The sequence below is a fragment of the Trachurus trachurus genome (genome assembly GCF_905171665.1).
Source record: "Trachurus trachurus genome assembly, chromosome: 11".
Lineage (NCBI taxonomy): Eukaryota > Metazoa > Chordata > Actinopteri > Carangiformes > Carangidae > Trachurus > Trachurus trachurus.
In genome coordinates, this window is record NC_139904.1 from 20,656,619 (window position 1) to 20,668,077 (window position 11,459).

Genomic DNA, 11,459 nt, shown 5'->3' on the forward strand with positions numbered 1-11,459 from the left:
GCAACACACTGATGAACTTTACACAAACACTTCTGTCTTTGCTATTTTTAGTGCTATTCTCCCAAACAATTCTGTGTGACGCTCAAGAGTAGAATTTCTACAGTAATCATTTGTTCAAATCAGGCCAGTGGTTTTGGAGAAAATGACCAAAAACAACACAGGAGATTTTGACCCGCAAGTGTTTTTGACCAAAAATTAAAATTTCTTCAAATTTCTCCAAACTCGTATATATCATCTGGGGGTCTGAGGGGAGTCCAACGCAGAAGGTCTGGTTGAAATCGGGCCAGTGGTTTTGGAGAAAATGACCAAAATCCACACAGGCGATTTTTAAAATTTTTTACGGTGTCTTTGTTTCTAGTTCAGACACCCTTCAGACTGAGGACAGCGTGAGGACAGATAAGGCTGAAGTGACTCTTGAGTAACAATTTTTTTAATATATCTTTTATTTCTAACAATAGTCATTCATCAGACAAAAAGTGATGCTTTATCCCACAATTTCAAAACCATACAGTAAAAAAATAAGTAAAAAATAAGTATTCATTTTAAAACAACCCACTCCAATTCTGGTTCATTTCTGAAACAGACGTTATAGATATTTGAGAAGCTGCATTCATTGATTCATTCAATCGTTTAAAAAAGAGCAGAATTAAGTGGCACAGCAACAGCAAACAATGAATCATGGAAGGGGAGTGTGCTGATATTTCTTTTTCCTCACAAATATATGAATCTATTTAATCAGTGTGGTTCCTTTCACCATAGTGCACGTGTGTCCCCTTTTTTCCACAGAGTAAAAACCTGAGTTTAAAGTTCTGCACATTCAGCTGTGGAGAGGTTGGGCACTTGTTGGTGTTTGAGCTTCACTGGACACCGTCCAGTTTGAGTGTCCAGGCCTGACCGGGGGCACAGGGCAGCTCAGGCAGGAGGACAATCAGGCCAGAACTGGGCTGGACTGGGGACCAGGGTAAGGGCTTTGGATTCCCCAGTAAGGTCACCTGGATGTTGGACAAATAACAGCTATTTAGATTCTTACATCTCACATGCCTGGAATCACACAAGTTAATTAAAGTTAAATAAGCAGGTTGTAATGTTCTGTCAGACTTCATTGTTTCTGTAATTCATTTCTTTTGGTTCGTGTCTTTAAAATATCATCTTAATCACTTCACCTTGGTGGCTGCTGATGTTATGGGTTCCAGCAGTTGCACTGTGGCCGTGGTGGGTTTGGTCGTCAGGATGGCATAAACAGAACTCCCTTTAGATGTATACCTAGAAAATTAGAGTTGACAGATGTAGCTTTATATCAATGAATTGATCAATCACTTGATCACCTCTACACAGCAGCACAAGCATGGCCCTTATGATTGTATGTATGTCTAATCTATATACTATGTTATATGTTTGGAACTTGTACCAATGAGCTGTACTGGAAGCACATTCCACCAGCCTGGCTGTGTGGTCATTAAAAAGAAACAATCAATCAATCAATCAATAAAATCTGAATGCTTCTTACCAGACTGACACAGTTGTGTTTTCTGTCTGGACCCTCCAGGGTTTAGAAGCATAAATGGCATCTCCGTTGATCTCCATCCACGCTCCAACGCCCCGGAGCCTCTCCTCAAACACAGCAGGGATCATCCCGTCAGGAGTGGGACCCACGTTCAGGAGGTAGTTGCCTCCCAGAGCCACGGTGCGAACCAGATCCTTTATGATAGCATCATCAGGGAGAGGGTTAAACAGCTTTGTTGGTGATAAATCATATCTAAATGACTGCTATCTCTTCTCCTCACCTCTATGATAGTGGGCAAGTCCATCAGTTCGCTCATCTTCATGTTCCGTCGGTAACCCCACGAGTGCGTGTCCACAGATGTGCACTTCTCCCACTTGTGCTTTGGCAGCTGTCCTGGAGTGTACTTGTCCTCACAGTTATAGTAGCCACCGTGTTTACAGGCACAGCCAGCTCCCCATCTGTCATTGGTCACGATGGTATCCTGAAGGCAAAGGGAGATCTCATAAGTGTTGGGCATGTTACTGTTAAAAACTAATTAGTTATGGTTATTAGTTACTTCCCCAAAAAGTAACTGAATTACTATATTAGGGCTGTCCTAAACAATTGTTTTTCTCTCAATTAATCTATCGACTATTTATTTGATTAATCGATTAGTGTAACGATTAATTTTTCTACTAATCTAGCGATTACTTTTTAGTTGGCGATTATTAATTTAGAAAAACACTGTGGTACGCCATCTCCATTTTGCAAAGGCTGCAGATAGGGAAATATTCACATTTTCTTTTTATTCATAAAAGTAACTCCTTACCAGGAAAAGTAACTATTGCGTTTCTTTTTTATAAAATGCTCAAATATGTCGAATTACTGTGACTCGCCCTCCTAAACATAACTGTAACCCTCGGTTTATCTGGAACTAACGGAACTAACCAACTCACTCAGTATTATACTGAATACTGTTAGTTCCAGATAAATGGTTTATTTCCGACTAGTTGATGGACTGAAAAAATGTGTACGTAACGGTGTATTTTATTTTGTGACTGGGCTTCTTGAATCAAGTAACGATGAGTAACGGCAGAATTAATTGTCAGTAATGGTAACGGCTATATAATGGGGGAAACAGGAACTTTTTTGATTACTCGTTACTGAAAAAAGTAGCGCCGTTAATAACGCAGTTATTTGGTAATGATGTTATTCCCATCACTGCTCATGAGTCCATGCAACACCGCTGAAACAACTGACTGTTGATGGTCTTCTTGCTCGATGTAAATACAATCTGTGCATTTCTTCTTTGGCATAAACCCACTTACTTTAACAGGGCTGTCGTTGTAGAGCCAGGCCAGGAACTGGGTGGAGTTCCAGTAGGTGTCGGGCGCTTCCCAGTCCCCGTCAGACCATATCAACTCAGGTCTGTACCTACAAGACAACAGGATGGCTAAAGGCTCAGACACACTCTCGTAGATGCACATGTCAGTGTAAACATGCAGTAGTGCGAGCAGCTGGTGCAATAACTTCAGCAGTACAAACCTTACAACCATGTTGTAAAGCTCTGGTAGCAGTTTATGCATCACAAAGTCCTGTGTTTTGAATCCGTTCTTCTTGTCAGCCAGGTAGAGAGGGTGGAACCACTCATACAAGGAGTTGTAGAGTCCGTAGTGCAATGACCTAAATAAAGAAATTACACTTTAACTTCTTGTTCAAGACAGTAGAAAATGACACCATGCCACCATTTCCCTCCCTGATGACTCAATATGTGTCTGTGTTAGGGAGATGTCTTATGCTGAAGACAATTCATTGAAGTATAATCAATCAAGGAGAACAGAGATATCACCAATACATGTCAATACCATACAGTATATGATGTTACCTCTGTTCTGTGAGTCTGGTCTCCAAGGCTGGTATGTATGTGGTTTCTCAGTCACAAGGGATTAACCTTCTCCCTTTGCAGTTGTTGTTGATATTTACAGTAGGCTACATAAAGGGGAAGACATAATTTACCTCTGGTGCTGACTATGAGGGCACAGTGGTCAATGTTTCTTCACTGCCAGGAGTCTGCTTTCTACTCATTCCTCACAGAGCTCATATCTGTGTGCAGTGACATGTTGCTGATATGTTTACTGTGGCACTAAAAGCCAATTGCGCAGCTCACATGACTTGACAGTGTAAACAAAGACACTAAACCTAATCCATATGTGGCAAGGTGAAGAGGGCCCGGGCAGGGATTGAACCCACACCTCCCGGGTAATAGTCATGCGCGCTTGCCAGTCACCCAAAGGGACATCCTTTTGGCCAAGTAGCCAGGGCACATGATCAATTCACTTTATGCACAGCTACACTACTTCCTGAAATAAGCCAGCTCGTTTAATTCCTGTCTTACATTATTGGACCAACTGTGTCTGACCACTGTGACTACTCAGACACACCTGGATTAATCAGTTGGTCCAATAATGTAAGACAAGAATTAAACGAGCTGGCTTATTTCAGGAAGTAGTGTAGCTGTGCATAAAGTGAATTGGAGGCATCGTGACAGGAACCTCAACTGTCACATATACAAGGACCATAAAAGTATAAGCAGTACTGATACTGAACCAGGAAGCAGAGTGAAGGCAGTGGATGTCACATGACCAGGAAGATCGAAGGTTACAACACTCATTGCATTATTGTGTTATTTTTATTCAAGCTTCTAAACAAAGTTGCATTGTATTTTTTTGTGCAATGACAAATTAAGATCCTATCTATCTACCCATCTATCTATCTATCTATAATATGAACACTTATAAAATGACTTTGACTTGACACTTCAAACCCACCTGTTGCGCACTGCCTCTCCCAGGTCTCCCACCAGATCCCTGTGAGGACCAGTATCGACTGAATTCCAGTTCCAGGAGTTTGGAGAAGCCCAGTTAGTGAAGCCCTCGTGGTGTTTGGCAGTCAGGACGACATATCTGTAATTCAGATAATAATATGTCATGGATACATTTAATACGTTTTTAGTAGCAGGTGTAGGAGAAAAGCGCCCATATTTTGGACTCACTTTGCGCCTGAGGCTTTAAACATGTCCGCCCACTCCTCCGGGTTGAAGAACTGGCCGTGAAACTGGGGCGCGAACTCCGGGTAGCTGAATCCGGGCGGGTAGTTCATGGCCATGTAGATCACACACTTGGGGTCCGGAGGCTGCTGACCCTGCCAGTGCCACCAAAACCACTCGCTGCCAAAGCCGGGGACAGAAAACACACCCCAGTGGATAAAAATCCCCAGTTTGGCCTCGTCGTACCACGGAGGCAGCGGTCTGGCGTCCAGGCTCTTCCAGTCCGCCGTGAACCGAGCCGTCGCCCCGGAGACCGAGGCGGCGGCACAGAGCAACAAGAGCAGCAGCAGCATCGTTGCAGCAGCTGCAGCTCAGTCAACCATCCAGCTCCTTCACCACTAACGTTACACAGACACTACAAGGAGGCTCGGGCTGCTGGTCTGGACCGACGTGGGTTTCGCTTTGTGTTGTGAATGTGCAGGTGACTTACTTCCCCGGTCATGTGATTGTAAACATATGAGTGTTCACGTGACGATCTGCGCTCTCTCTCTTTTTTTAAAATCACAACTTTATTGAACAGACATAGCTGCAGCGCCTTGCAAAAGTATTCATAGGCTACCCCTTGAACTTTTCCACATTATGTCACGTTACAACCACAGACCAACAAAAAGTTGCATAATTGTGGTCTATCACATAAAATCGCAATTAAATACATTTAAGTTTGGTATAATATCCTACCTCCTTTATTTTGTATCACCACTAAAGTAAGGGGGATTTTTTTTAAGGACCTTTCAATCTGTTCAGTCAAGCATGCTGATATCAGGAGAAAGGCTGCAGTACATAGAGACTTTTTTTTTTATTGTTTTGAAGGCAACAAAATGGGCAAAGATCTTCCTGTAATCAATTGCATGGACTTAAAATAAACAAAACAAAACAAAGTGCAGTACAATCTAGTTTAGCCAAGATTAGAATTTGTCCCTACATACAGGCAAAAGACAAACATTCACCTTTTTAAAAATACATAGGCACTGATTTTTGTATTCTTTTTTTCCATCTCCAGGGACTCTGCACCAATTACAAAGTATACATTCACCGGGCTGTTTATTAGGAACCCCCTGCTTTTTTTCTCCAAACAAACACAGTAACATGGGAGCAATGCAGATACAGGAGCATCAGTTTATGTGACAGTTGAGGTTCCTGTCACTATGCCTCCAATTGATCATGTGCCCTGGCTACTTGGCCAAGGGGATGTCCCTTTGGGTGACTGGCAAGCGCGCATGACTCTTACCCGGGAGGTGTGGGTTCAATCCCTGCCCGGGCCCTCTTCACCTTGCCACATTTACATCCCACATCAGACAGCAGGGCCTGTTGCTGTCAGGGGCAACTGTGATTTACATAATCATCACTCTGCTGATCTCGGGATTGTCATTCATAATAGTCTCCAAAAGGGGATCAAGGGAGCAGCAGTTCTCTATGGAGAATGTAGGGGATGTAGGGAATGTTTTCCTGACACACTTATGGCCGCAATCATCATCAATTTACCATCAATCATGATTTCAGTGCCACCCCCACCATCATAGTCATAACTTAATATCTTCTGGTAAACTTTCAGTTTGATAGCACACCATGAGGCTCAAACTGTTCAAGTAGGCTATATGTGAACTTCTGTGGCCTCCTCACTCACCAGATCTGACCCCACTTTTTTTAACTACTGGAGATTGACAGCATGAATGTGCAGCTGACAGATCTGCGATTCTACATTCATGTCAATAGCAACAAATGTTTCCAACATCTTGTGGACTCCCCAAGGCTGTTGAAGAGCAAAGAGATGCTCAGTCACTGCCCAATAGGCCCACAATGCACATGTTAACAAAGAAACTTTATTGGGAAACAATGGGGGGGGGGGGGGGGTCATATTTGAAAGAGGCGTCCACTCCTTTCACTCCATCCGCGGCTCCAGGTGACTCTGACCGCTGCAGTCAGCCTCCGCAGAGGACTGAACCCTGGAGTCCGCCTCACTCTCGTCCCTGCGCACCAGGTCCGTGGAGGAGGTCTCTACCTGTTGAGGGCAGGAGGACGCGTACACAGCTAAAGCCTCCAGCCCGGCCACGATCAGTGAATCCCGTCGCTGGGTCTTGCGGCTGCTGTAGCCCAGTCGCTTCAGCGTCCGGCGCGTTGTAGCGAGTGAGATGGGTTTCTCCTGCGCGCCGCTGTTATACAGAGCCTGGATCTGCTCGTTGGTGGCCTGTGTGTTGGCTTCCAGCACCTTCTCCATCATCTTTTCACCGTCCTCGTCGACGAGGCGCTTTCTCCCGCAGGAGCCCCGGTGACTGGAGGTCTTACGCTTCTCGCACCATTCCCGGTAAACTCGAGACACCGCAGTCTTGGAGAAGCCCAGCCGCTTCACTGTCTCCGAGATGCTGCAGCCGGCGCTGCGCGCTCCGACGATCATACCCCGCTCAAACTCACTCAAATCCCGAGACTTCCCCATGTGTCACCGGTTCTCCCGACACTGATGCAGCCCGGGGGGGGGGAGGGATTTCTAAAGCGGTAACTTAGACTACACGGACACGCTCGTTTGCTGCTGGAAACAAAACAAAGTCGTAAAAATAAATGATTCTTCTTCTTTGGTGCTGCATATCCGGCTCCACGGAGGCTCACTCTCGCCTCCCTCAGTTGGCTTCGTGAGCTCTATTATTTTTTCCATCAAGAATACATAGCCATAAGTTATTATATTGTCATCATATAGTTTGTATTTAAACAAACAAAAAACATAGATAAAACCACCAATAGGGTACTAGAACATCACAGTGCCATTGGCTGAAACATTTTGTAGAGAAAATACCAGATTGTTGTTGTACAGTAAAAAGTTTGGACACACCTTCTCATTCAATTGTCTTTCTTTATTTTTTTAAAATTATTTTCTACATTGTAGATTCATACTGTCATCAAAACTATGAAGGATGCATATGGAATTATAGGCCTACACAAAAGTGTTAATTGAGTTATCCATCACCTGACCTAAACCCACTAACAAATGAATCCAACTTATAATCAAAATGTAATACAAACACCAAAGTGTTCAGAGCAACCGGGTGTCAAGGCAGCAGAACAGACAATTAGGAGAAATATTAAAACCATTGACCATGACCCCAAAACATATTCATTTTTAACACAATTGCACACATCAAGTGTGTATTTTGTAAACAGAAGTACGTAATAGACTTGCATATTGAGATCTCATTTTGCTGCCTCTGTAATATTAGGCTACACCCTCCAGTTTTAGAGTCCAGGTATTCCCAAGAGATACTGGCATAGCAGGCATAGAAATGGTCAGTCCAGCTGTTTGTGTCACTGGCATCCACTTCAGTGGTACGTCTGGATAGTCCAAAAGTGTCACCTGTGGATGCAAAACATGATAGTTTAGAGTTCACAGCAAATAATGTTAAATTTACCAGGTACAGTGTAAGGCTTACTTTTGTTGCGCCAGATGTCTTTGGTGTTGGAAGCTGAAGGAGTTGTTTGGGTGGCCAACCAAAGAATATGGCATAAACGGTGCTGTTTTTGGCAGTGTACCTGTCGTAAGAGCAAACAGTAGGTAAAGCCGTACAACAACAGGCTTTTTCATAACAGTGAAATGGAACGTGACATATAATTCTCAGTCCCACCAGACTTGGACAGTGCTGTTCTCCATCTGGATCCTCCAGGGTTTGGAGGCATAGATAGCCTCCCCGTTAATCCCCAACCAGGCACCAAGTCCCCTCAGCCTGTCCTCAAACACTGGGGCAATCATGCCATCTGACATGGGCCCAATGTTCAGTAGGTAGTTGCCACCCATTGCAACCACGTTCACCATGTCCTGTGGTGAGACAGTGTTACATTTAAAACAAGATTACCCGTCAACTAACCACAAAATAACTGGGCACGAATAACCGTGACTTTTCACCTTTATGATGGTGGGCAGATCCATGAGTTCACTGAGCTTCATGTCTCTCCTGTAGCCCCAGGAACGGGTGTCGATGGACTGGCATTTTTCCCACTTGTGGTCTGGAAGTTTACCTGGGGTGTATCTGTCAGCGCAGTTGTAATAGCCTCCATGTTTGCAGTAGCAACCATTACCCCACCGGTCATTGGTAACCACCACATCCTGAAGAAACATTTGTCACTAAATATGCAACAGTATACCAACCAATACTCTAATTTATTCTCACACATAGAGCTCCTATAATTTCTTATCTCGTTATATTTCTCAGTTGCATTCCTGGGGTATTAGCATTATTAACACATCATATGTAATGGATATATGCATAGTGTCTTTCACCTTGACTGGGCTGTCATTGTAAAGCCAGGCCAGAAACTGTGTGGAGTTCCAGTAGGTATCTGGTGCTGCCCAGTCCCCATCAGACCAGATCAGATCGGGCTTGTATGCCATCACGAGGTTCACCAGCTCAGGAAGAGTCTTACGGGCAACAAAATGTTGAGTCTTGAATCCTGTGGCTTGGTCCATCAAGAAAAGTGGATGGTACCATTCAAACAGGGAGTGGTACAGACCAAAATGCAGTGAGCTGGGGAAAGAAAATTATCAGTCATGTAATGTGAACACCGCAATTTATGAGTAGAAAGCTCTTGTTGAAAATGGGGCGCGAGGACAACATTATTGAATTATGTCACGGATTATTGTTATCAATCTCATATCAGAAGCTGTGTCTTTTAGATTCCAACTGAACTGAAATATTTCTTCAATCATTAATCTCATCTTCTATTAAAATGAATGACATATTTAACATTATTGCCATTTTTCCTGGCCCAATGCTCATTTATTAAACTACACTACTCACAAAAAGTTAGGCGACTTTGGGGTGAAATTTATGGGAAATGTAAATAGTTAGTTATATCATGAAAGAATGGCTTTTAAGTAGAAGTATGGATTGGTAATGTCTTTGTCTCAAACTATTAATTGACACAAAAGCTAACAACAGTGGTGAGCTCAGTGGACCCTGACAACATCCCATCGTCTGAAGCCTCAACATGGCCAGGTATTTTTATTTGCTAGATGTGGTGGTCTCATGATGTCAGAATATGAACAGCATAATGAAGAGGACTGTTTCAGTACAAACTGCCATTGAACCATTTTGTGGTCGATTCATGGATCAGACTGTCTGTAATTTTTGCTGTTAATCACCTTGCTATTGAACAGCACATTATATATTACTTGTCAGGTCTCTGGAGACACTGGAACAGGTGTCTGTATGTGTTTTAAATTTATGATGGTGTTTTTTATCTTGTATTGTATGTGTTTTTTGTATTGTCTCCCCATAATGGACCTGAGTCCGTAATAAAAGATTATTATTATTATTATTATGTTGTAAGTACTTCAGTGTTGAACAGTTGGACAAAAGGTCAAATTAAGTTCACCTGTAAAGGTTATATTGCATTTTAGGTGCTATCAGAAGTTTCTTCCGAAAGCTGAATATCCCTAACATTTTGTGAGTACTAGTGTATACTGTCTTACTGTTTCCTGACAGCTGCAGCCAGTTCTCCCACCAGGTCCCGGTGAGGACCGACGTCCATTGAATTCCAGTTCCAGGAGTCTGCTGAGGGCCAGTTTGTGAATCCTTCATGGTGTTTGGATGTGAATACCACATACCTTGAAATGACAGAGCACCAACAGCCACACACATTTCAGGGTCAGCAGCAGTATAAAAGACATTTTGCAGGTGTGGCTGGTGCTGAGCAAACAGCGACAACAAGAGAGACCTGTTTGTGCACATTTTGAGGGGTATAGGGAAGAAATGGAGCTCATGGTCATACCTGGCACCAGAGGCATTGATTATTTCCGCCCATGTATCCGGGTCAAAGAATTCTGCACGAAACTCTGTCGCAAAATCTGCGTACTTGAAGCCCGGCGGGTAGTTTCTCTGCATGAACTCAACACACTCTGCGCGCTTCTCGGAACGCCACCAATACCAGAACCACTCACTGTACTGGCCGAACCCGGGGACCGAGAAAACCCCCCAGTGAACAAAGATCCCGACTTTTGCCTCGTCGAACCACCGGGGCAGGGGTCTCGCATCCAGACTGTCCCAGTTTGGTGCGTAACGCGCTGCGCACCCAGGTCTGCTCAAAAGTAGAGGGATGACGCACAGCAGTGGGATAATGCATGCAGGTCCCATTTGGAGCAGGATGACCTCTGAGGAAGGTTGGAGCTCTGTAGTGATTTTAAAACTCCTGCTTGTTGCTCCTTGTCAGTCGGACCAAGTGACCCTACACCTGTGTCTTCACTATGTAGCTACCTGTAGCATCCATGGGAGGGAGGGACCCAGGTGTCGCACGCCCGCTTAAAGCTGCAGCTGCTTAAAAATAATATTACTATCTTTGACAGATTGTATTGTGAATTAGACTAAGGCTCAACCTGAAGCAGGTCTTTCTCTAGCAAAAGAAAGTAAATGTAACAACCGGTTCAAACAAAATCATGACATTTCAAATGTCAGAAATTGGGGCGAGGCAGCCTTCTAACAAGTTGCATTATGTTTAGACAAACTTAATATTCATATCAAAATATATCCTATAATGTGGTGTCAATATTCTCAATATTTTAAGTAAAGAGCAAATTATTTATTAGCTGGGAATGGCTGTATCACTGTTCAAATTGTAAAATGGTCATGAGTTGTTGTTTTTTGTCTTGTTTCTAGTCTTTTTTGATAATGTTTATGAAAAATTGAGTTCAAAGTAATCAGAGCACAACATATAATAATTAAATAAATACCATGTATTTTAGATCGCAATGGCAAAGGGAGAGAGAACCAGGGAAAGAGACAAATGAAAGAAAAGAATGAAGTAAGAAAACTCAATCAGCGCAGGGAAGATGAGAGGAGGCATGGCTGAATATAGGGAGATCATTGAGGATGGTGGTGGAGTCTGAGGTTGCTG

At 43.4% G+C, this 11,459-nt stretch overlaps 2 protein-coding genes across 2 annotated transcripts; both read right to left on the bottom strand.

Annotated features, from left to right (window-relative positions):
* Positions 1 to 268: 268 nt before the first annotated feature.
* Positions 269 to 5,019, bottom strand: LOC310993951 (tissue alpha-L-fucosidase-like). The gene is made up of 8 exons (XM_083982436.1): positions 4,536 to 5,019; positions 4,312 to 4,446; positions 3,029 to 3,166; positions 2,812 to 2,917; positions 1,785 to 1,985; positions 1,508 to 1,698; positions 1,164 to 1,263; positions 269 to 992 (listed from the first exon to the last, which is right to left on the bottom strand). Exons 1-8 carry the CDS (start codon positions 4,880 to 4,882, stop codon positions 858 to 860), a joined length of 1,353 nt encoding a protein of 450 aa, XP_083838562.1. The 5' UTR covers positions 4,883 to 5,019; the 3' UTR covers positions 269 to 857.
* Positions 5,020 to 7,791: 2,772 nt separating this feature from the next.
* LOC310993224 (tissue alpha-L-fucosidase-like) lies at positions 7,792 to 10,702 on the bottom strand (the record flags this gene model as incomplete). The annotated part of the gene is made up of 7 exons (XM_083981539.1): positions 7,792 to 7,929; positions 8,006 to 8,105; positions 8,198 to 8,388; positions 8,476 to 8,676; positions 8,851 to 9,094; positions 10,042 to 10,176; positions 10,341 to 10,702. The coding sequence occupies 7 exons, from the start codon at positions 10,700 to 10,702 to the stop codon at positions 7,792 to 7,794; spliced, it is 1,371 nt and encodes a 456-aa protein (XP_083837665.1).
* Positions 10,703 to 11,459: the final 757 nt, after the last annotated feature.